Genomic DNA, 26694 nt, shown 5'->3' with positions numbered 1-26694 from the left:
AGATTCATCATACATGATTTATCACACCAAGCACATATCTCACACGTGTTCTTTGTGAAATTGATTTGCTCAACTGCTCTGACAAACACCTGAAATCCAAGCAGTTCCAGTGGTACACAAAATCAGTGAATCACCATTCACAATCAAGAGCTTGATGACACCTCTCATTCATAAATATTGAATAGGAACTTTTCTTTACAGAAAAAAAGCTGGAACCCTTATCCCATCCTGCCACATTTTGAGGCATAATTCCTTTGTGTCTCTATGCTTCACAGTAAAATCTGTAAATAGGTAAGGATATCTGGACTTCTTGTCATGTTTATCTGACCTCAATATATCTGAAGTTCTCAAGAATTCTAATTGTGACCAATTCTAACCTAAATACACACCAAGCTTAGCTCAAATTTAAGATAGGTCACATAGGATCCTATTTCAATTAATTTGCAAAATGCATATTCTTTTATGTACCTATGATGATAAAAACAGGGTACGGAAGATGAGATATTTTCATTCTTTTTGTTGTTGAACAGGATGTTCAAAGGCTCTGTCAAATATTTCTGCTGGATGTGTTTAATCCTAGAGCTCTCAGACACAGCTCGTTACTTTCTTTCCACTTCAACACAGTTTCCTGATGTATTTATGAGGCTGAGACTAAACTAGGTCTGCTTGAAAAAAGTAAAACCTAAGAAAAAAAAGCCCTTATTTTAACCAGGTTAGGCTGAATCCCTGTTAACCACTTCAAAGTTTTATGCTGTTGTAATAACCTGGACTGGAAAAGAGATGCAATATATACAACATGAGTCTAAAGAGAGAGCAGCACATTAAGGTTTCATTGCAAATATTGCCAAAGTTTATAAAGATCAGATTTCAATGTGTATTTTGCTATTAAGACACTGCAAGAAATGGTGGCTGTTTGAAAGAGAGGAACAATTTACCAGGGCCACTGCTCTGAATGCAGCTCAAATTCTTGCTGAGACATGGTACAGCAAACATACTGAATGATCTGAATCTGGTTCTGCTCAGGAAATGGCTCTTCCTTTCATACCAAACCATCAACACTGATGTTGGCAGGTGCTGTTATCTCAGAAATCAAGCTGAGAAATGAACCAAAACGGCCAAGTCCCACCACTCAGACTGTGTCTCCACCAGTGAACCGTTCCACTTGTTTGGCATTCCTGCATCCTGATAAAAACAGGGTAGAGAAGATGGGATAGTTTCATTCTTTTTGTTATTGAACAGGATGTTCAAAGGCTCAAAGGCCAAATATTTCTGCTGGATGTGTTTAATCCTAGAGCTCTCAGACACAGCTTGTTACCTTCTTTCCACTTCAACACGGTTTCCTGATGCATTTGTATGTATATGTATGTATTTGTATGTATTATATGTATATCCTGAAGGCATTTTGGAGATGAAATTTAAGGATTTTTAATACAAAAGTGGTGAAATTGGAAATGCATCAGGTACCAGAGAAATAAATACTTATTGGAAAGAGCTCCAAAATATCTTTATGATGGGGTTTTGTGAAAAAAAAAGGAAGGAATTGGAGGTAAAAACAAAGGGCTCAGAACTGCAGCTTTTAACAATATGAAACACTTCAGATCTAACAGCCTAGCATTACCTTAGACAATCAGGATTAAGTCCCTAAATACTTTCTTTCCAAAGACAAAGTAAAAAAAAATAGTAAATTGGTGTGACACAATGTTATTTATCTACACAGCGTGCACTTCTCCACCTGTGAGAATTGTGGACTCTTACACTTGAGCAAGGCATCACCTGAGGGCAGGTCTAAAGTTAGTGGTCCTTGATGCAAGGGAATGTTGTGCATACAACAAGCAGGAAAAGGAAAAAATGCTCAAAAAGTGAAATAGAATTTTTCATGAAAAGATTCAGGTTTGTAGGTGGCAACAGCACCATTGCATTTCTTTGCTTTATTTTTCAAATAATCATATTGCTTGTAATTTTAAAATTTGAAAGCCGGAATAAGTTTTTTTAAAGCTTAAAAGCATAAAATCCTTTCCGCCCTCACAACTGAAAAACCTGCACACAACAGTAACAAGTGAACATGTCAAGTGCTTTCTTACAGAACTCTGCTGTATCACTGGCCTAATATTTCATTGAAATAATTATACACATGATTTAAGTGGTTCCTGCTGCCTTTAAAAGATGTCTTTCTATCATGGCAGGCATCTGCAAAAGTTATAAAGAGCAGCTGCTTCACAAGAAGAACGCAAGCACAGCATTTTCTGGTTCAGATTTCTGGAGCCCTGTGTTTTGCATGTTTGTTTTTCCTGGCCTCTGAATGCCCATCAAGCCTTTCTACCATTTACAGGAGAACACAAGAAAATGTGTTCAATGACAATTGAAGTGTGCTACATTTACTCCATTTAACTGCAAACCAGAAAAAAAAAAAAAAAAATCCACTTTTTACTCAACTTTCACTAGACCTGAAATGACTGAATTGTTCAGAGGCAGCTCTCACAGTGATGTGAGGTCTGTCAGAGCCAGGGGAGTGCATTTGCCTTCCCTGCACTGCCTCTCACCTCCCCGGGCTTCATCCTGGGGGCTTCAGGAGCCTGCAGCTCCCAGCAGCCTGTCCCACTCCTCTGCTTCAAAAGGAACACCAAAGCCAGCTTGGAAAAATAGGTGCTGTGCCCACTCCTCAACCAAACTGAAAAGGATGCTCCCAGCTGATTCCTTGAGCGAGAAGCATTTTGATGAGAAGCATTAATTAAAAAAAAAAAAAATACTGAGAAACATTAATTAAAAAAAAAATCATATTATGTCCATTTCAAATATGGGGAAAAAAAGTATGGAGAGGTTTCATGATTTGTGCAAGGCCACACAGCTCCTCATGGGCATGGGAATGTAGGATTCAATAACACTAATTTACAGACAGGAACTGAAATTCTCTTTTTTGACATTTGACAGCACATACAAGCAACATCTGCACTCTAAAAAGTTCAAACCTAAGTATTTTAAATATCAATGAATGGGATTTCAAAAGTTATTGAAAATGTTTTAAAACAGGCTAACTTGTAGAATGCTATTTTGAGCTTCCTGAGATTTTTATCCCTGTAGGACTTACTCTGGCAGTTCTGAAATCCTAAACAAGATTTATAATATAATAATTCTTTTCTCAATGACCACATTGTCTAAAGGTGTGTGCCACCCACATGACAGAAATAACACTCAGGCCATCTTTATTTTACATTTCTTCTGTGGAAAAAAATGGAAATAATATATTATTTGAGTATATCTGTATTATTTCCTACACTTTAAAGAAGGCCTATTCTTGACCATAAAGGCATGGAACAAGTCAAGAATTCTAGAACTTCCAGACTGTTTTAGGAACTGATCCACAGCCCTGCCTAGAACACATCCTTGTCTCTTCTCCTTGAAGAAAGAGATTATTTTGGTTACCTACAACTTGCCTGTTGTCAGGTTACAGCTCCTGGTGTGCTCTGAAAACTAAAATTCTGCTCATGGAACTTCTATTTTACATATACTCCAAACATGCTGCTCTCTCTCTCTCCACAGAGAAAATATTATCTTACAGGTTAAGAGGTTCTAACAGGTTAAGAACTTTCCTCAGTGAAAGCTCAGAAATACACACCAATTTATTCACATCAGACTCTGCTCAGTACTCCTTTCCATTCGACTTCATACCTCCAGTATGTCAACCTAAATAGTTCTAGGGAATAGAATAAAATAGAACCAGATTTAGATCCCTCAGCAAAGTCCTTAAAAGCACATTCTGGACTGTCTGAATAAACAAATATGATCATCTGTACAGCAGGAATGGATATTTAAAATTTACCTCATCTGCCCCATCTCAGAGCCATAAGCTACAGCCAGCAGCTGATAGTTAAAAGAGCAAAAAAAGATGCCCTCAACCTCTATGAGTTTCTGGAAGTACATCCACTTTAATATGTTCATGCTCCATGTCAAACATCCCCCCTTAAAAGAATTTCATGCCATGTATTGCATTCAATGTTGCAAATATAAAGTATCTACTAACATTTAATGGCCTCTAGGTATAATCAGCATAAAAGGGACTCAGTATGAATATGAAATGCTTAAGCCAAATGTGATGGAACCACATGGGGAATTCTGCCACACACGCTGTCCTTTCTTCTAGGAGGTCCTTCACTGTCCTTGTAGGGGGTACAGCAAAATGATGTGGAAAGAAAAGAAACCCAAGCACCGTGATGCTGCAGCAGTGTTTAACCACAGCTTCAATGAAGCCAGCTTTGATCACTTCTGAGGGAAAAGCAATGGCCTGTCCTTTCAGGAGAGTGTTTCCTCTTTTGATCTGAGCGTTGCGCTCATTTAAACTGAGTTCCAAGTGTTAGTGCCTTATTTAATACTTAGTTATAAAAATACCATATAAACAGCTAAAAATTCATGACACTCCCAAATCCCACTCCAGTTACTTTATATTGTAGCTGTGTTCAGCTGGCAATTTTGAAAGATGCCAGAGGTAGGTTCCAATGTGCTACAAAATCTGCAGCAGGAAGCAGCAAGTACCGTACAGACCAGCTGAATAGAACCAAAATATTTATCTGTTATTTACACATTAAATAGCACATCTGCCAAGACAAAAGTTTCATTTGTGCCTTTGTCCCAGGTTATGAAATATCCATGCTAATGATAGGTAGGATACACAGCTACCTTGGAAGGATATACAGCTACCTCTGAATGCCTAAAAGCAGAGGCTGTATTGGAATCATTCGCAGCAAATCTTTCTAAATTATGGAAGATAATGACACTCACAATTGATTTTTATATATACATCCATTAAAACCAGAATAAAATCTGCCTATTTATTTCAATTCAACTAATTCCCTTTTGATAAGAATAATTTTAGTTTTTTCAGACCTCAGGTAAAATTCCAGTAAAGATAAATTAACTATTTCTCCTCAGAGTGCAAGACAAAAGACATCCCCCTGGACAAGATTTGGGACAATTAAAAATAATGATCACTTATATTAAAGATACATAATCCTAAAAATAAATTCATTCTTAACAATTCCTTTAATATTTCATGACCTACCACTATTACAAATAATGTGACAGACATTCGGATTTTAGATAATTATTCAGATTTTACTAAAATTCACCATCTTTAGACCTCTGAGGCTTAGTCCAGCTACCATTAAGAAGATTCAGATTCTGAATTCAGATTTTAAACTGGCAATATTTCTGAATTTTTCCATTGTTTGGATGCAAGGCTGTACTCTGCATTCGCCCCAGCCTGAAATCCCCAAATTGATCTCTACAGAAGACATCTTGTTTTCCTTCTTTTTAGGCATGGATCCAAAACTGTTACACTTAGATCTAAATCCTAGATACAAGTTAAGTGATTCTATGATTCTAAGTGATGGGAAAATGCCCAATAAATTTATCCTGATAATTTTAAGAACAGTTGAAAATACCATTAAAGTTACACCTAAATTACAAGTTATTCCTCATTTTCTCTAGGCTGAACTCACAATTTTTAGTCTGCACTTACTCAAGAAAGAACAATTCCCATATGACATTCCACAAACCAGAGCTTGCTTTCTCCTACACCAACTCCTTGTTATCTTAAGGTCGCCACCTGGAAATTAAATTTTACAATCCTTAATTTTTACCATTTCCAAGCTCTCCCTCACATTAGAGCTACTAAGAATTATTCTCTTTCTCAATTAACCACCTTTATGTTTTCTATAATGATCCAGGGATTTATTTCAATATGTAATAGGTTACTCTTTTAAATTTGTTAGTCCTTTAAAATTAAGCACTACTTGAAATAAGTTCCTCCATAAATTCATTTGGATTTGGCTCTGTTTTTCAGTAGTAATTACCTGTTTTTCAATCTCTCCTATCTTCTAAACAAGCAAGATTCTTATGACTCTTTAACATCAGACAATTTAAAACTCAGTTCTGTAATGTAAATTACATTCCCTGACCTGCTGAAACCTTGAAAACTTATTGTACCTCTGCTTTTTGCTATAATTTTTGGGCCTGAATAAAGAAAAGACGGATTTCTCCACTCTTGCATTTGATTGGTACCAGTGACAAATGAAATGGCTCATTTGTACTAAAAGAGTTTAAACCCTGTTTTTTGAAATCTCTGATCACTGGAAAGTAAAAAACCAGAAAATATTACCTACCACAATTCCATCCAGAGTGCATAGCATTACTGTGTAGCCATTTCCACACCTCGGGACACGTTTTCAGTATTAGCATGCATTAAATAGCAACAATAAGGAGAAGATACTTTGCACTTTTGAGCCTGCTCCCAGTGTGGATTTCTGAAGAAAAGTTTAATCTCTTCATACCTGTCTTAACAATACCATGGCCAAAAGGGGAAGGTTTGTCAAAGCAAAAGCCACAAGATGAAATAAATGGAAGGGACATGAAATGTTCAATTCAACCCCCAAAATGTTCTAAGATTTCAAGATGGCTAAAAAGACTCTAAAATCAGGCTAAACACAGTTCATATGCAATTAATGGCTTTAGGTCCTGTGATCCTTCCAGTCTAGGGACTCAGATTGGATTTGGAAGAGGAGCTTAGAAGTGTGGTAGTTTTAGAAGATCTGTTCCTCATTGGGTACCTGTACTTTGGGTGACTGATTTTGGAAAACTGCAGATTTCACTGCTAGCAAATTCATAACACTTCATAAACTCCTGGAACAACTTCAGGACTGAGAGCACTTCAGTCCTAGAGGGAGGCAAATTTAACCATAAGTAAGGAGAGGAGAAAACCTTGCCACCTCTCCCCTGCCACCCTCAGCATTACAGAATGCAGAACAGTAGCATCTTGCTACATCAAAAAGGGTAAAATACTTGAGGCACTTAGCCCGTTGGCAAATTATGCTTGGGGATTTCTAGATGAATGACTTGTGTCTGTGTTTACAGCCTTTCAGCAGAGTGCTCACTGTTTACTCTGGAATTAATCCAGGTCCATAAAACTAGTGATACATCAATGTAACAGATGTGCTTAAGTGACTCTGCATTATAAGGAGGATCTGCTTTAGTTACAAAAACTCAATAACCAGTTTAAGATGATTTTGACAACCCCAGTCTGTAATTTATCAGCCCCTACTGTACTAATTCCTGTTAGTGGACTGGTAGTCTTTAGTTCTAATGACTTTATCATTTCATTATTTGTCTTTTAAAAGTATTTAAACTAATAAAGGCAACAGTGTTGGAGAAAAATGTCCTAGTCCTTGATATAAATCCAAATTACTCCTATAATATCACTATGTTGAAAACAGTTTAATTTGTGTCCATCTCATATTTACAAATTGCTGGAATGTAAACAAAGTTCCTTGATCTTCAGGACATAGGAAGGAGCCCAAAGCAATGCTAATGCTGCTCTCTAAAGGACCAACACAGCAAATAAAATGCAGGTGTTGTTTAACAACTGTTAATGTATTTGGCTTTAGAGGCTTTGTTAAGAGGTCACTGTCATTATCTACTTTTCCAATCAACATGTGACTTGCTTGCAACATAACTAGGAATATTTGAGTTGAAAGTTTCTGAAACACGTCAGGCTCTTTCACAGAAGGTGGTAAGAACAGCCATGTGTTAAATACAAAAAAAAAAAACAAAAAAAAAAAAGACAAAGTAATCTATTTTAGAATGCTTTTTCTTCTTTTTCTTTGATGCTTTCTATTGTGAAACCTCTATAATGTTGATCATAGAGAACTTCTCTCCTCAAAGCTAATAAAGTCATTGAACTGATAGCAGAAGGTAGAACTCCAGTGTCCTAAAGAGGGCACTGACAGTTTTTGCTCTCCAGTTTGAAAGGTCTCTGTGTGTGAACTTCTGTCCCAGCCAGAGAAGGCCAAGAAGTGCATTTTTCATCCCATGTGAGTTTAGGGGCTTGGCATGCAGACAGATCTCCACATACAGCTCAGTAACATTATACACACGCTGCCTTAGTCTTGCTCATTTCTTAGAAGTACAGGTAGAAACACTGCAGGCTTCATTTTGTGAAGTAACAAGGTGTCAGATGGAAGCAAGTCTCCCATAAAACAGCATGGTTTGGGGTTTCCCAAACTCTTAGGCTCTTTTTGACCAGAATCTAAATTTTAAGCATGATAAAAACGTGAGGATACCTGAGCCCTTAATGTAAATATATGCATATTGAAATGATACATATTTGTAGTGAGTGGTCACGCTGTGCTGTTACTCTAACTATAATATTTCTGAAACACCTTCACAAAGCCAGCTGGAAACCTTGACATTTCATCCATATTGTTATTTATATACATATTTACTGCAGCCACCTGCTTGCAACTTGGCTCACACCACAAAGCAGTACGTTTCCCTTGTTTCATTATACTTTGACATTTCACTAGAACTACAGAGCTGCCCATTTCTCAGTTCCCAATTGCTCTGCATCCACTCTTGAATTATATTGGTTTAGTAATAGAATAAAGATCTTTCTCCGTGGTAGGACTAACCTCTCTTTTCCGTGCCCAGATGGTGCAAATTGCAGCTGGCACATATAACAATACTAGCACAGCTTCTGCTGCCTAAATGAACCCCCATAAACCCCACAGAGCTAGATTAGATTAGGGAATTGGGAGGTGAGGAGGAGGACTGGCCAGTGGGCTCGCCTGAAAGAGATAAGGATTTGGTACAGGCTGTGTGTGGCTGTGATGGTGCTCTCTTACACTAATGCTCAGTGTGTCACTTCCCAGGGAAGAAAGCAGAATTAGCTAACAAAGCTAATAAACCTAATTTCATCACCAGTACCACAACATCCTTTTTTACTATTATGCAAATGTCTGAGTTATTTGATAGCCCTGATGCCTCATGAAAAGGCCACTTTCCAAGGAATAATGCTGGAAGGAGCAGACACCAGGGAACACCCAGACTGCTCGAGTTTACCTTGGTTCTTGCTTCGCTCAGACCATGCAGTGCATGGGCCAGCTCTGGCACTTCTGAAGAAGGCTGATCACCCCTATCCACAGCCTCAGACATTTAAAAACACATCTGAATTTTCAGTTCCTCTGTACATATCCCAAGAGGGGTGCCAGCAACCAAGCGTGGCGTGATGGGATTGAGGGAAGAGGCCCTGGGAGAACACTGAACCCGGCTGCTCTGGAGAACAACCCACTTGGGCCAGTCTACTTGACAGACAAAAAATGTTTCTCTGTTGTCAGTCCAAGAGTTTGTCAGGAGCCTTTTGAAATGTACAAATGTAAAACTACAGCGTGAAAATCTTTACATGTCACACGAATCTTCCATGACTTCACCAAAGCTATACTATTTTACATTTAACACAGGCTAGAACACAACCTAGCATACACACGTAGAATTAATTTTAAGGAACATCTTCAGTATTTAAAAGACTATAAAGTTGAGGGGAAATATATATGAAATAAAGATAACCAATATATTAAAAACTATTGTAAAACTATGGGCATCTGGCATTTGCATAAGCCACAAAAAAACTATTTAACATGTTTCTAAGATAAAACATCTGCTCTATCTATTTGTAAACCCTGTCCCTATGAGGAGAACAGAGGAAGGCTTCTTGTGTAGTTTAAAGGCAAACAGTTACAAAATTACTGCAGTAAGGGACAAAAAGAAGGAATGTACTGTAATTTTTCCAGCCCCTAAATTGACATAGCAATGGTAAGTTTTTTCTGCTGATTGAAAAGAAACTTCATCAAACAAATCCAAACCTAACTTCATTTAGTGTTACAGATTAAAATGACCTCAGGTTGCACCTCTAAATGAAACACAATGCAGTAACTAAGTGAAAGACTTTTTTTTAATGTTAAAATCAATTTAGGACTATAGTAAAATGATCAGAACTACACATGAAGCACTTATTTTTGCTGCTGTTCTGATGACAACCCCATCTCAGGACAGAACAGGAAAAGGCAAAGACTGGACATTTCTCATATGGCACAGGCAGGAAAACAAACCCCAGAAAAACTCATGCAACTGAAGAAAACAATCTTCAGTTTGTAAACCTCATTTGTGTCTTAACTGGGAATGAGCAAATTCACATTCATTCATTCAGCCTCCAAATAAAGGCCAAATTTCAAAACACAGCTTCATTTATAGCTTCTGTCGAGGCTCTGCAAAAAGTAAACTTCTTTTTAGAAGTCAATCATCATTTCTTTGAGAATTTGGCTCTATAAAAACTGCCAGGTGAGACAAGAGGACTTGGTTGTGCTGCTGAAGATACTCAGGTACACCCCAGCTCACCAGCGACAAAACCTTCACACACATCCTTGCTGGTGAAACCCCAGATCCTGGAAGGAGAAGCCAGCAGACATCTGCCCCAAAGTGATCCCCACAGATCTCCCAGGAAATACACAAACACTTAGGAGCTCCTGCCCCAGCCATGGGATGGAAACCTGCCTGCCAAGCCCGCCAAGACACTGCTGGATGAGAGGGGAACCTCTCACACTCTGCTAAGGAATCCAAGAATGTGAAAGTGAGCAACAACACAACTGGAACGTGCCGTTTCAAAGCTGCCTCTCTTCTTTAATCAACCCCTCCAAAAGCAGGTCTAACAGGAACAAAGGATTATTTTCCCTTGAAGTGTGCCTCCAGTCCCTGTCCTTCAGAGCAGCTGACATTGTGCTCCCCAGAGAATGTGGGAATGCTTCCCCGTGCTTGTGATCCTACTCTTTGGGCTGGTTGAGAGCAGCACTTGAAATCACCAGGAAAAATCACATTAATCAAAATTAGCAACAGAAGCTGATTATTTTAGTCTTCTTCAGAAATGACTTGACCAGCAAAAAACCTGACTTCATGTTTTTCTTTAGTCTAGAAGAATTTCCTTGTGTCTTTGAAGAGTGTTAAATGCTTCTGTGATGACACCTCTCTACCCCTGCTGTTTTGCTTTTGAGCCAGAGAAAATTTAAGAGAACTTTATTCCCATGAAGCTTTTCAAACATTGATTTGGAGACAGAGCTGAAATTCTAAATTTTAAAATGAAGGGCAGACTTTCTCTTCAGTCAAAGTAGTTATATTATCCATCTGAATCAATAAGATAGCATTTTTTGCACATCTCCTAAATTCTGTTCCTGTTTATAGAACCACATATCTGTGGCAAATTCAGCAGAAATTGCTTGGTTTAATTTCTAGCTGTAAGAAAAACAAATGCAGACACAGCAGGAAGCAAGGAGGGAAGAGCTGTGATAAAATAGGTTGAAGACTTGCAAAGTATTCAGGATATCTGAGTACAAACAGTTAAGCAGTACGATGTGACCTATTATAAAAGTGGGAAAAACTGGTTTGGAGCTCTGCTATGACTTAGCTCTAAAATGCAACAGTGACAGCAGAAGTTATACACCACTTACTAAAAGCCTACAGTGAAATATTGCTACTCTTTATATGTAGTTCATGAAACAAAGTTCACTAGAACCCTGATGTGAAAAATTCTGCGCTGCTCTGGTATTACACAAAGAAGATGCAAAACATTTCTAAAACTGGAATGAAATCACTTGAAATTTTGATTCAGATGCTCATCATCTCATTTGATTCACAGATCTGTCATTTCTAGTTGAAACCACAGCAGATATCTTCTAAGGAGGTCACTTTACCTACATTAACACATTATCTACACAATGTCTACGTCTATTAAAGTTGGTTTTGGTTAAGAACAGGCTTTGCAAGTATATAGACTCATTTTCTCTTCTGTAATACCACACACATTTGTGTTACCACGTTCTGAGATTCTCCCCACTACTTTAACAAGCCATTTTAGTAATTCTCTGCAGTTTTTGCTCATGTGAGCATACTATTTCCTCATCCTATTTACCTTTTAAAAACCAAGCATTAGAAAAAGAAATAAGTGAGAATTAGATTAGGAAAAAAGGAAACAAAAACAATGTATGCATGGGAGAAATAAGATTTAGCAGCAGACAAAAAAAAGAGAGGATGAAATTAAAACACGGGAAAAGAAAATGTTGTACATGACATAGTAAGTCTTGGCTTCATTTACCATGACTTTGCATTTCAATTAAATACCATGGAGACATGAATATTATATTAAACAGGATAATCTTTGAATTACCTGATGAATGCATTTCTGCTATTTATACTTATAAAAAATGAGAAAAATGGTAATGCAATTGTTAATCAGTTGCTCAACTTTATGGAGTAACATAATTTAAAGAGAATTATATCTTAGTTAATTCTTTTAATTTTAATTCCCACTAAAGTACTCTTTAGTTTAACTTTGCAAAACTCCAACAATATGTATTTATCTTCCTTCCACCATATAATTTAAAAGAAAATTATATAAAAGACATGGAGTCAAATTGCACTTGAGGAACAATGTAAAATGTTAATTCATCTTAGAAACACCACTTTTCAAAGAAGTTATGTTTTTCATACACTTGCCAGATAATACTTATACAGTGGAAACAAAACTTTCAAGCAGTTAAACTTTCACACTGTAGCCTGAGTGTCAAAAGCTGATGTGAAATTCAGTTTAGGAGATGAAACCACATTTTTGTAACCACCTAAGCTGCTGGGACAATCTTGTTGGCTAAGTCAAACCTAAGAAATACTTTTTTGTATAGTTCTTAATAGTAATAATAGATATAATGGAAACATTAAAAAGAGCCTCTCAAATTGGAATGTCAAAAAAAAGTTCTATTTTAGTTTCAGAGCCAACAAACTGCTAAAAGAACACAATGAGAAATCCATGTTTAGACCACCAAGACAAGCCTCAGAACACAGAAACATCAAATGCTGAATGAGTTTTTCAACCCATCTGTGCATCAGAACAAACACAACGTGGCCCCTGCAAGCCTGACCGCCTGTGCCCAACGCAGGCTCTGGAAATGACCACACCTGGCTGCAACCACCACCCTTCACTGATCAGTAACACGAGCTGAGAGGGACTTGGAGAAAGCATCACCTGCTGGCCATCAGGTCCCTGCTCCTGCCAAACCAAACCTCCCCTGGCCATGCACACTTCCTCATTTCTCCAGGTTTGTCAGTACAACCAGCATGTGGCATGTCTTCTATTAGCAATCAAGTCCTACAATCCCTATTGACAAGACGGACAACAATCCACTCTCGTAAAAGATTCATGACACAACTTTGCACTCTCTACTGCTTGCTTTCTCATAAAACCAGTGCAAATCCCATCAAAAATTTAGCAGAACCCCTGCCTCATCTGTTTAGGCCTGAAGCTAGTTGCAGGGACAACTCATTAGGGACAAGCTCATTAAAACCAGCCCTGGAGCAAAAGCAGTTTGCAAGTCTCCTCATTTTTATTCACTTTCACCTAGCCATTGCAGCTCCTTGTGTTTCCCAGATACAGACCTTCTAGTGATAAGCAAGGATGTTTCCAAGCTCATGCTACACCAAATGCAGCTCCTTCTGTACTCCAAAGCTAAGAGAGTTCTGTTCATTTATAGGGCTTAGATGGTTCTGTATGGAAAGGCAGCGTCAGGAAACCCAGAGGACTCTCTTCTGAGTACATTAGCAAAAGGAACTGTGAGTAACTATCAAACACACACTAAAATCCAAAGAGAAATCAAGATGTGCAGAGCTAACAGTAGCAGATACACACGCCCTAGGATTCAGTCACATGAGTGCAACTGGTATTTCATTTGGTGGTTTTAGTACCTTTTAGTTACTAAAATAGGCAAGAATAAAAAAAAATATTTTTTTTAATGGGAAAAAGGGGGAGGGGGGAAAAAAAAGAAAAAAACCCAGAAAATATTTCCTTTCTCCTTAATAATAAATACTGTTTAGATAAATTCAGGGGTTGTCAGAGGTTCCTTTCTCCTTAATAATAAATATTGTTTAGATAAAGTCAGGGGTTGCTTTCTCCTTAATAATAAATATTGTTTAGATAAAGTCAGGGGGTTGGATGTTGTTTACCTTTTCTGTCATTTGCAAAAGTTACTTTTGCCATGAACACCACCTGGGGAGCCTCGCTAATATTTTCTGAATTAGATGTCTAAATTTAGGTATGGTAATATGTAGCCCAGTTCCAAATACAACATAATCTGCAAATCATGGTTATCCACAGATCTGAAGACTGGTGATTCTAGGGTGATTGCAGAGCTTCCTTACTTCTGTCACAAACAAAGAGAAGTGCAAAGGTCTGCCAGGATGGATTTCCACTCCTCGAGACCTGTGATGACAAGAGCTGGTGAGTCCTGCACAGGCCAGTCTGTGCACCAGGAAAAGGAAAAAACTCACGGAGATCTAGCCTCGAATGTCATTTGCTAAAAGTGGTCTTAGAAGAGCTTCATTCTAGCAAAAGTTGCTGCCATGTGCATGGCACAGCTGTTCAGACACAGATACACACCCAGATCAGGCTTCTGAGGAGTGTCTGACTGCATTTGGGGGAGCAAAGAGCTGCCAGCATGGCAAGTGTGTTCCAACAACTCCACAGATCAGCTTTGAAAACCAACGAAATTCTACTTGCCCAGTTGTGCAGAAAAACCAAGAATGTAACCAACAGTCCAAGAGAAGCTGCCCCTCATTCCACTGCAATCCCAGATGAATGGGTTTAATTTCCATTTTTGCAAGGGTGCTAATATTCAATAATGTATTTTCACCTTGCCTGCACTTCATACACAGCACTACAAACAGGATACTTTCTCATTCTTGCCAAGTTCATTCTGTGCTCAGCTTGTGATGGTGTGTAACAATCTTATTCAGTCTTCAGCCCATCACCCAAGTCAACACATCATCAATGCCTGCAGCATTTTTCAAAGTCAAAAAAAAAAAAAAATATTATTTTGCTTTCCTTACTTCTGTCCAACTATGCAGTCAAAAGTATTTACTTAATGTGGAAGAATAAATTATTTGGAAGATCACAGGCCAAAACTGTCAAAGACTATAAAATCTGACATGCACAATTTTTCCCAACAAAAATATTATTGTCATGAAAACTGTTGCACAGATATAATTACTCTGCACATTGTCAAGTGCCATGAGCACACAGCACCTCAAGACAAGCAGGTAAACTGATGGGGTGTGAAGTTTGCTTCATGCAAAGGCCCTCGCCTGGCTGCTCAGGACACAGCATCACTTAGCCAGCATCAACACAATCCCTGGCACAGATCAACAGCCTTGCACGAAATTCTCAGCTCCGAGTTAAACAAATCAGCCTCACCTTGCACCAAAAGGGAGTAGGACCGTTTCATTGGGTAGTTTAAGGAGCAGCTTAGAAAACAGGAAAGCACAGTTCCCATTTTTGATTGCTTCTCTAGATAAAAAGTGGCTGTCTCTCCATTCAACAGTCTGCAGTGGGCGCTTCAGTTCATTTACTTGCTTGAGTAAGAGGCACCCACACATTAAAATAAAGTCTTAGTCAGAAACATTATTAACCATATTTTGTACAGTTTCCTCTGCTTCACTGTGCACAGGATGAAAGCTGTAACACCATTAATGCAACCCAAGTAATGAAATCAACATTTCTGAAAAATGAGAACTTACAGAGCAAGCTACTTAAAATTAAAATTAAACAAGCTTTACCAAGAAAAAACCCAGCCCACTTTATCTAATCCACTGTGCAAGTTTCCAGCATTTTGAAAACATTAAAAGGGCCATGCTTATTTTTCTATTATTCTCTTGTGTCTCCTTTAAAAAAGTGCCTAAAAGCTGTGAACCTACATGTCTCATAAAACCTACTGCAGATATGGAAACTTCATAAGACATGAATTTGTAAAGAAAACAATGGCAATACAAATGCATTTAGAGTGAGAATAACAATGTTACTTTTGTCCTTTAAAAACCAATAAAATTTATCAAAAAAGTAGCTTAGCAACACACCTGAAATTCAAATGCTTTGAAATATAAATAAATATACATAGAGTAACACTAGCTCTTTGATTCTTAGACAAATATTGTAAAACTTTAATCTTTCTAACAGCTTTTCAGAGCCATCTTAGATACAAATCTGCTTTTAAATTTAACTATAAAGTGTGAGAGGAGTGGAATACGACTCATTGCCATATTAGCTCTACTTCTTTTCTAAATGATTTTCTTAGAAAAACAGGTGATTTCTCAGCTTCCAAGTAAACCATAAAATATGAGCAACTTTAGTGTAGAGCACTTAGAAAGGATGTGAATGCATCCTATATGTCACTTACTGTGTGGGGGAAAATCCGAAAACAAATAGCTCTGATAAGGTTTCATTACTGCAATACTGAGTGTTAACACCATAATATCAATAAAACTGAAAGATGCAAATAGGTAATTTGGATTAAGCATTTGCATTACTTGTCATTAGTTATTAAGTCTTGCTCCAAATGAACTTGCTCTAAGGCACTAACATATTTGCAAATACTGTGACTTCTTTTCCTGACAGAAGTGAAAACACACCAATGCCATTAGAGATGAATTTAGTGTGGGTCCTCTAAGCAAAAATGCAATGACTTCATTGAGCTTCATTACTAACACAACTTTGCCTCATGAAAAATTCCAAACAAACAGGTGTTTCACACTAGGTCTACTTCTAAAATTGCTTTCTTTTTATTCCCAGGGATACATCAAGAGCTGAGGGAGAATTCATGCAGTATAGATCAGTCAGGCATTGACAGCACATCACACTTTGACAAGCTGCTTGGCTCTGTTTAAAGTCTAAGTTAGGCCTTGGCCCATCAAGGCCATGGCTATTGAATTATTGACAGCCTCTCACTGTGGCGCAAAGGGAAAGAGTGCTACAGCCTCGGCTCAGTACAGATGAAATGGAAACCCTCTCTGAAGCTTACTTTAGCACGTTAAAGGAGTTTTAATGGTCTTGTTTAAAATTCAGTAAGAGAATATATTACGCTGATTATATTTGCACCAGCTAAACAAAAAGTTTGGGATGCTGTGGAGATTATAAATGAAAGGAAAACTACACAAAGTATAAATTTGATCTACACCAAGAAACTGACTTCTGCTGAATTCCAAATTCACACCAAATCCTTCAGCTTTACATGCCTGGCAATTTTCACCATTCTGTTCTGTTCTACCTGGTGCAGTCAAGGGTTAACAGTAATATGGAGGCTCATCATCATCCCAAAATACAGGCTGGCTTTTATAAGAGTTCATTTCAGCTCACGCCATTAAATCTGCAAGCCAATGCAATGGCCAGTCCATGTTTCCAGTTTGCCAGTCCCAGTAGTTCTCTCTTTTCCTTTCTGGCTATCAGAAGTGCACCAAGGGGTGTCAGTAAGGAACCGACCACCCCAAGCCTGGTTTGTTTGTTTTTCCAGCAGAACTCTTCTACAGGGTAAACCACCATTCCTCCACAGCTAGCTGATTAATATTAACAATCCACATATTCTTACATAATTTCTTTTCTTCTTCAAATTTATACCTGCCAAGCTTTACTTGCATTTTAATAGGTGATGTCAGACAAGCAACAAGCAGAAAGTTCCATCTCAGGACTGTAATTTTTAATACAATGAGACTCACATCAACTGTCTCACAGACACACGGAAAATTATTCCATGTGGACTTCTAAAGTGCATCCTAAAAGCTTCAAAGAATGAGGAGGTTTTTTAAAGAATTTAAAATGATGCTCAGGGAGGGGGGAGGTGGGAGGGTGTTAAGCAATTTGTCTAATGTGACCCTATACTCATTTCTCCAACATCACTTCCAATATTCTGCCTCCTGTCAAATCAACAAAGAGAGCCAAACAGCACATCTAAATTTGTGTTCATTTGCCTTCTGCAGGATTATCTTTGCCACGTCAAGCATTATAAGTAAATCAAAGATGCTTTTCAGGGGCTGTAAGAGTGGGGCTAATCTCCAGACAAATATTTAGAAGGCAGCTTAGGCTGTTCTGGCTTTAATCGTTTCCAACTGGTTTGACTTTTTCTAATTACAGCCTTTATGTTATAAAAGCCATTTTTATGTTGCTGAAGAGCAGTTTCACTGCAAATACATGAAATTTTGCTGAGTTTCTGTTCCCATGTTGATTATGGAAATGGTACTCCACAGCTTTCCTCTAATTAGAAAAAACACACTTCACACAGCATCAACAATTTTCAACATTAATAACAGAGTGACAGTGTCCTTTTGTGTGTCTTTAAGTAACATCTCAAAATATGACACCATAAAGCCACCGTATCCCACTTGGGTATCATACCAGCAGCAATTTTCACATTTTTGCATATTATATTTATTCAAACACAGAACAGCATCTTTGAAGAAGCTGTTTAGTAATTTAACCTAACAGAATAAGATAATTAAACTTCTGGATAGTCTGTGTTGAGGTGCTTTCCAAACTCCATGAACTTGAAAAATTCAAACACTCCCACACAAAGCAAATTATACATCTCCTTTGACAAATCAAACACCATGGCCACCTATTACTTTTAGCATTTCCTTGCCTTCCTATCATCCCCATAATGAATGGCTTAGATAATGTAGTTTTGCTTTTTTTGCATCAACTCACAGACACTTCTGGCTGTTAAATGGAAATTAACTGCAACCCAAATGCTGGGAAAAACAGAAATCAAGGCAGAGGAGTCACAGAACACATAGCATAAGTCCATTCCAAATTCTATGCATTCCTAAGTAATGCTTCCCTAGAACAGGAAAGACCCTTTCATTTACAGTCAAAGCTGAGCCCAGGAAAAGCAGTTTTGATGAAATATAAATAAGGCATGTGATAATACAGATTATTTCTGCCATGACTTTATGCAACAGACAACTCTGAACACTGCAAACTTCCTATCTCTGTGCAGAAAGAATCAACAATAATATTGTGATACAATGAGAAAAACAAAAAGGGGATTAAAGGACTGAAAGTTGGTATGATTTTACTAGTTATAGAAAAGATGCTATAGGAGTCAAAGCTGAAGGAAAAGTCAACGCTGAAGTTTCCACATTGGAGACAAATATGCTTAAAAATATGCACACATCACTTTCAATACTGAGAGTGGTTGAATTAAATTGCTGTAGGGTAAAAGAACACCAGGCAGAGCTGAGTTCCAGAAGGCATTTACAGCATGACCTCTCTATGAAATAACAGGTAGCACTCTCACAGAATCTTGCATAGTGCTGTGACAACAATGTCTCCAAGTTCCTTTCATTTCTCTGAAAAATTTAGACTTGCTGACACAATCCTGTGAGGTGTCAACAAAAAGCATTTATATGTCCCCATTTGCTAGAATGGAGGGCATCAATTACTCAGGCATCAATTTTGACTGCTTTATTATTCTGGAGACTTGTTCCATAATAGCTTGCTATCCTTTTTGTAAAAATTAAAACTGTACTATTAATAACTCTTTGACAAGGCTTCAGATCTCAATTACATTAATAATAAATTCTTGGCTTTATGTGCTAGTTCCTCATCTTTTTCATCCATAACGAGACTTTGTAAAATTGGCAAAGAAACTAGAAAGAAAGCAAAACTATATGATATTCCTCAAAAAGAAAACTTTCTAGCCTCCTACTCTGTTCAGTTTGCAGATGTCCCAAGATGAGTAAGTACATTCAGTAACCCTTCTTGCTTTAATCTGAGTTTTGGAACGTTGGAAGAAGCTGAAGAAAAGCACTCAGAGAAGCAGCTGGGAGCAGAGGGCTCTGTTGCTGTGTCCCTGCAGTGGATCCTGGGTTTGTGATTTAGAACTAGCAGACAGTGGTGGTTCCAGCACAGCAATGGAATGAGCTGTTTGTGCTCCAGGTACACTCACTCCTGAGCCACACAGCCTCCTGTGGGTGCTCCCCCACAGCCCCCTGAGAGTCTCTCTTTTCCACACTGAGTGTCAGCCAGGTATCAGAGCAGTGTGGATGGCAGACAGCCAAGAGCCTCTTCCTAACACACTGCATAGATCCAATAAAAGGGTTTGGTTTGTTGTTCCTTTTTTTTTTTTTCTGAAGTGCACATCTTCACTTCATTGCCCATTTTAGCACTTACACAACATATTACATTGATAATCCTATAGGTCTAGGGTAGAAACAGTGAGGAAGAGAAAATTATAAACATGATTACTCCTTTACTTGAAATATCCTCCATTGGGCACGTTTTACACCAGTTCTGCAAAGACTGTATGGGGTCTGTTTGCAAAACAAATTTATTTTGGTTTACACCAACACATTTCTCACAGGGCTAATTATTCAAGACACTGCTATCAAACTCATCAAAGAAGCAAAACCCCTATCAGTCTTACAGTTGTCAAAATTACACCCTCAAAGTCCTGCCACCAAAAGATGAGGCAGAATCATTTTTGCCTGTAGCTTTGAATCTCTAAAAATTACCACAATCTAGACAATGACCATAAAAAAATCTCAGGAAAGGACCTAAACTGATGCAAATGGGAACAGACCAAAACCTTTTGCTGCTCTACAGAAAGAAGCATATATAATATTAGAATCAGTGAAACCAAGTCACTTTTCCAACGTATTAAAGACAAGACAAGCATTTTCAGAGGTGATTATGTTTCACTTGGCTATCCCAGTACAATCTGGTGTTTTCTATTGCTGTGAGGAAATAGATTCACTGCTGTGAGGAAATTGAGGTCTTGATGTGTCTGGGAACAGAATTATTAGCAGACCCATGCTGACTGTACAAACTTCTTGGCTTTTTAAACCAGTTCTTCCTAAGGTTATCCCTCCTTAACAATAAAGTTTGTTTGGGACATTTTATTTTAGTAAATATATGTTTTCCCCCTCTCTCTAAAACTCTAAAGAGCCAACATGCCATGTGTCTGCCTGGCAGAGAAAAGGTAAAACTGGATTGTCAGACAGGACAAGTTTTTTATTAGTGAACTCTGCATCTTACATATATTCAGATGCTTTCCCAGAAATAACTTTGCAACGAGCAGAGGGGCTGAAGTTGATAACCAGTTCTAGATTTTGAAAGGAAAAAAACTTCCAGATGTAGGACAGATCCATCTTATAGTCTACATCAACATCTCTCTGCAGAGGATTGAGACAAAATCTCAGCAAAAGGCAAATTATCTCTCATCTACTTATTACTTGGCCTGTGCTCCTGAAGAAGAATCATTGACCCAAGAACAAAATAAATGCTCTCAAATATTGGCAATGGAGTTGCTAGAATTTTACACCAAAGAAATATTCCCCATAAAAAAAATAAAAGGCCATAAATTCTATGTAGTTTTTAAGCTATAACATAAAATTCAAATATGAAAAATATCCTTGACACTCTGTAGTTTTTCATGAACCTGAATAATGTTTTGAAATTAATCATCAGAATAACTTCTGCCTTAGACTATCAATATTGCTTGCTCACACAGGATTTTGTTTTGGTTTTGTATATACCAACTTCTGTAAGCTAACCATAGATAATTTCGGGAACAAAAAGAAAGAATTAAGAAATGTACCAAATTCTGCATCCTGACATGTACAAATAAAAAAAAAAAAAAAAGAAAAAAATGGAAACTTTAATGTAAACTTTAATGTTATTGGGGAAAAAGAAAACACAACAAAGAAACACAACTTCATACATTTAAAAAGAAAGCTGCAATGCATTTTACTATAAACAATTCTTCTGCTAATAGCTGGATAAGAAATCTTCAAGGCTGAGACTCCATTTCCACAGCATCAGCCACTAGCCACTGTCCAAACAGATATTTGCTGTTTAATTAAGAAAGGACTCCCAATGTCCTATACAGGACCTGCGAAGTTCCAAATGCAGCTCTGAGCTGTCCTGATCTGAATATAAATAAATGAGCATTTTTAAATACTCTGTATGGTCAGAGGGAGCATTAAAACATTCTTGAATATACCCAGTTACATTTTTTTTTTTTTTACTTCTTTTCCTCCTTTCCTTTCTCTAATATTGCCATGCCTCAGTGATGAGCTGCCTCAGTGATGAGCTTGCAGGAGGGGCTGTTCCCCAAAGTGGTGCCAGTCCTGCAGCTGCTCCTTGCCTCCACTGGCCTCTTTCACAGGGACCCCCCAAACCTGCACAGGAACGGGGCTGAACAAGGCTGGGGGTTTGACTCTGGCCAAATTAACCTGCAGCAAATTGGTCAGCTGCACCCAGATGAGCTTCCGGACTGGCTCAGCGAGCAGCTGCACAAACACGCAGGTACAAGGAAGGGCAGGAGTTGCCCTTTCCTTGCAGAGTACCCTTATTTCTCTTGGGATGTGGGTGAGGATGGAGCCACATTTTTCCACTCTCCAGCAGAAGCAGCCAGGAGAGTAATGGGAGGTACAAAAGAAGAAGATTCTATCAGCCCCTTACTGATTGTCCTCTGGAGAGTGCAGATAGCAAAAGTGCCAGAAGCGCTTTGGGCTTTTAATTTTTAATACATGCTCAAAAAAAGTGGAAGTTCTTCACAAGTTTATTATAAAAGTACCACAAGAGCAGTCAAAATACCAGCCTTAGCTGCTCAGTCATATCACTCGTGGAATCAGTGGAGCCTGCCCTACCTCCCCACCCCTAAAACTGTGCTAGCATGAACATCACAGACCTGGCTTCACTGCAGGACAGTCTGGGCCCCAGTAACAGCACTGCTATTGCACTGCAATTTTTAAAAGCCTTTTCTCAGAAATGAAACTCTAAAACTACCTGCCAACCAGGTCTCCTTAGATACACTAAAGCCTGGCCTCCAAAGGAGAAAGGAACACAAGTAACACCAAAGGTCACAGTTTGTTGTTCCATGTCTGTATTACACACCATACTTCACTACAATACAATTCAATTTTACTCTTAGAGACCAAATCAAATTTATTGCTGTGGAAATTGCCAAAGCAGGCCTCTCCCAACCCCCTCCCATTTACCAGTTTTCCCTTTTTTTTTTCTGAAACCACAGACTGTGAAAGCAGGACACCCCAAGGTACTTAACCAGCCATTGTGAGGCAAGGAAGTGCACTTTGAAGGCAGCAGAACATCAGTGTGCTAACAGGATTCCCTTCAAGAGAAGGAAAAAGTCCTGCACACCAGTGCCACAGCTCAGGGGCGCCGGGACTGGAACAGAGCTGGGCTGGGCGGTGGGCACAGGGCAGATGCCCCCGGGAGCCCTGCACTCCTTGGCCCTGGACACACCTGGGTTTTCCTTCCAGAGCCTGGGCACAGGAGGCTGTGCACACAGTTTTCACGTGGCAGCCTCACACCGTGTCCTGAGCATTTCCCTGGAAGTATAAACCACTTCCAGCCCCAGCCAGAATGTGGGATACCCACAGCATTCCCCCAGGAGAAAAACTGTGCTGCATGAGAGGGAGCAGGGCCTTTGTAGGACTCAAGGTAGGACTTTGAGGATGAAAGAACAAAATCCTGCAATGGCCAATTTTATAACTAATCTTTGGGAAAACTGGAAGCTGTTAATATAATGAAATCCGAATCCATTCAGATTTCATCCATCTCACACTATTTTTTTCCACCTTTACCCATCATTAACAGTCTGGCTCCTTCAGGGCAGCAATTCTGAACCCTTCCATATCTATGCAGACTTTGCAAATTTCTAGCCTGCAATCACCAATTAAACACTGTTCTATTTCTCTGCCACAACTGCCCATTACCTCAAGCCTTCTAAAAAAAGAAAAGATGGAAAGAAGTTGAACAAAGTTACAGAGTCTGTTGATATGACATAGAAATCTACCTGTTAGATAAATCTTTAAGTTTTAAAAATACAAAAATGCTTTCCCCTATCACAGTTACTAGCTAATGACCCAAAATAGTTTTTGCCTAACTGTGAAAATCTAAAATTCCAGCTACTTCCACAGCACTTCAGAAAAATCAGAGAGGCTTCATTTTCTACAAAAATGGCACAGAGCAACAGGAAACAAAGGTTATTTTTCAGTGTCCCTAAAAATACTGAATTAGCAATATTTCACCCTACAACTAAAGCACAATAACTACTTAAATACACAAAATTGACTTTAAAGACCTGGACCTTCAGCAGTCCTACAGACATGCCCTGCCAGTTCTCAGCAATGTGCAGCAAAGAAGTTACATCTATTTTCTATGGTTCTGCATCCAGTACCTTCAAAAAGCATGAAACCCCATCCAGAAATAGTTCTGTGAGGCCTTTATTATTTTTATTATTGTTTTGCTTATGGTTTTATAATACCAAAAAGCTCATCAGCTTCTATATAATAGAATTTGTGATATTTTAATGTGCAGTATTTACCACATAAAGAAAAATCACAAATGAGTTCACAAGACAAAACAGTCTATTCATGTCTTCCATTCCCAAGAGAAGACAAATGATAGATACTATTACTTTGCTCCCTTATAAAAATTTGTGGGATACATTTTTGCAGCCATATTAAAAATGAGAAACACAATGTACAATTGAAAACAAAATGTAACAACCAAAGAATAACAGGGTTCCTCAATAAAATGTTTCCTGCAAAATGGGTTCTGTCACAGAATTCAGTTACATGTAGCATTCCCTCATGGATCCAGCCCAGTTCCAAAAGATTTAACACAAGGTGGGAATTTTTGGACCAGCACACCTCATAATGGAAAAGCTTTACTGCGTAGTCGACAGCTCCAGCAGGACAACAGTAATATATGAAAGGAAAAATAAGGAGCAGGAAATTCTGGAGTGACCTGGTTCAGGCTTTGTTCCTGCCCTGTCTGCTTTGGCCAGCCAAATTAAAATAGGCACATAACACTGGCACCAGGAGAGAAAAAAAAAAAAAAAAAAAAAAAAAAAAAAAAAAAAAAAAAAAAAGCAAACCCACAGAGCAAAGCAATGTTTATTGTTTTGGCAGAAAATGTGCCTCAAATCACATCAACACATATGACAGACCTATGGCACATTCAGAAATAGACACATTTTACAACTCCAGGATAGATGCGTTTATTTATTTATACAAGTGTGCTCTGCACAGGAAATTATCTCTCAGCAGACTGAAAACAGAAAACTTTGTCCAGTTTTGTTTGTTCTTGTCCTGCAGGATCAAATTAGATCATTAATAGCCATTACAGGTGACATTTTTGAGGTGTCTGTGGCTCTCAATGGGATGAGCTGGCTGAGCCTGAGCCCACACACAATCATTGTGTGTTTTCCTGTATTTCAGCAGTCCACTTCCAATTGTTAATGCATGCTAAAATTACTTGCATATATTACATGCTCTAAAGCTTGTAAATAAAATATATTCACTAAGGTATTCCTGAAACACACCTTTATCATCAGCAAAGTAAACCTCAAGAATAGAAAGGAGATAAGGAACCTTAAATTAGAGCAGTTGGACATCTTTCACATTGTACACCACTGCAGAATTCTTTTTAAATCCATTCCCGTAGTGTCTTTAGAACAATTTAAAATAATTAATAGCCCTGTCAATAAAGTAGCAAAGTATAAAACAAAACTTATAAAAGCAGAGAATGTAGGCTTCAGGGGAAAGATTTTGTATCATACCAAGAAAATAATTCACCCAAATCTAATCCTTGATGCATTTTAGAAGTGGGTCAAAATAATCAGCAGTAAATATTTAGAAACTTTCACTGAGACCTTTCTTATTCTCCTTTTTGTAAATACTACTTGGAAAAGTTAACTCCCCGCTTCACTGGTGCTGTTCTCACTTGTAAATGCATGCCATTATCACTTCAAAAGTATGACATCAGTTACCTGTCAGCAGGCTTGCAATTAAAGTAATGTTTAGAGAAAGTGGAGTCTGCTTGTCCATTGATGCAGGGCGACAATTGTCTGCAATTTTAATCGGGGTTACATGCATCTGCTGATAAAAGATGAGACCTGTTAGTGTCATTATTTTGCTTTCATCTTTAGGTATTCTGCTTTTTGTTTTTTGTTCTCTAATATTAAAAATGCTCGTTGTGGTGTTTTGAAAGGAATCCCAAGTCGCATTAAAATAGCGCTGGAAGCTGCACACTGCGATTAGATAAAAGTGGCTCTAATGCGTTAGGAGGTGTTGAGTTAATAGGAAAACAGCTTTGATTCAGTAGCCTCTGTCTGACGTGCCACTACAACAGAAGTAAAAAGGCAGTGGGCAACTCCCCTCTAATCACCTCCTGTTAGCTGCAACTATAGGCAAATTGCTGCTGAGGATTAAGTGGGGAGACTATCACAGGATCAGTGTCAAGCAGAAAAAAGACTCAATTTGTGAGCAATCATGACTCCCTAATCACTTCTCTAAGAGCTTTAGGAATTACTAACAGTAGTCTTTAGAAGCCTGGACACTTCATAGGCACCGACCTACAGAGATAAGGAATCGCTTTTGACCACAAAAGGTATGATTACCACAGATAGAACAGTTAAGGATGGAGATAATAAAATAAATGATGGCTGCAAAAATACCGAATTTGCCTTCACCTACACTGTACATCTTCAGATGACTGAGATTATGATATATGTGTGTCAACATTGTGACTGCAAGCTGAGATAAGCTGAGGCTTGTATGGTTTGGAGGCAGAATTAGAACAAATCTGTCAGCAACAATGAGAAGAAAATGCCGTACTATTGCAATACTGTTCCACCCATGAACAGTGGAGGAGATTCTACCCAGAACGTATTTTCCAGCAGTTCCTACCCAGTTATTCCCAGTCGATTTTTTTATTCCCAGCTATTTTTACTTGTAGTAAATATACAAATAAAATGAACAACGCAAACACCTGCTATTTAATTTGGAGACAATCTTACTGATATTGACTTCAATTTTTTTTGTGTATCATAACCCTCCATTAGATTATAAAATTCAATAAAAAACACAAGCACTAGCTTTGTAACACCTGACAGATCCATAATTGTAGGGGTCTAAAAATCACCGTGCCCAATAAATGCTACCATTTTGGAGGTTACAAAGTTTATTCCCCCTTTGTAGTCT

The 26694-nt window shown here is 38.2% G+C and overlaps 1 protein-coding gene across 46 annotated transcripts in view; it reads right to left on the bottom strand.

The window, feature by feature from the left end:
- The window catches only part of RBFOX1 (RNA binding fox-1 homolog 1), a 1156138-nt gene that overhangs the window by 153752 nt on the left and 975692 nt on the right, over window positions 1–26694 (bottom strand). The window contains exon 1 of one of the 46 annotated variants that reach the window (XM_068206694.1): window positions 6600–6671. The exons of the other annotated variants lie outside the window; for them this stretch is intronic. Within the exon in view, the coding sequence (XP_068062795.1) occupies window positions 6600–6656 (57 nt within the window). The 5' untranslated portion in view covers window positions 6657–6671. Of the gene's footprint in view, window positions 1–6599; window positions 6672–26694 lie in introns of those variants that run through there. 46 annotated transcript variants of the gene reach the window in all.

The sequence above is a fragment of the Anomalospiza imberbis genome, chromosome 16 (genome assembly GCF_031753505.1).
Source record: "Anomalospiza imberbis isolate Cuckoo-Finch-1a 21T00152 chromosome 16, ASM3175350v1, whole genome shotgun sequence".
NCBI classification, from domain to species: domain Eukaryota; kingdom Metazoa; phylum Chordata; class Aves; order Passeriformes; family Viduidae; genus Anomalospiza; species Anomalospiza imberbis.
Note: the sequence above shows the minus strand (reverse complement) of the source record. Positions and strands in the feature narration are given on the sequence as shown.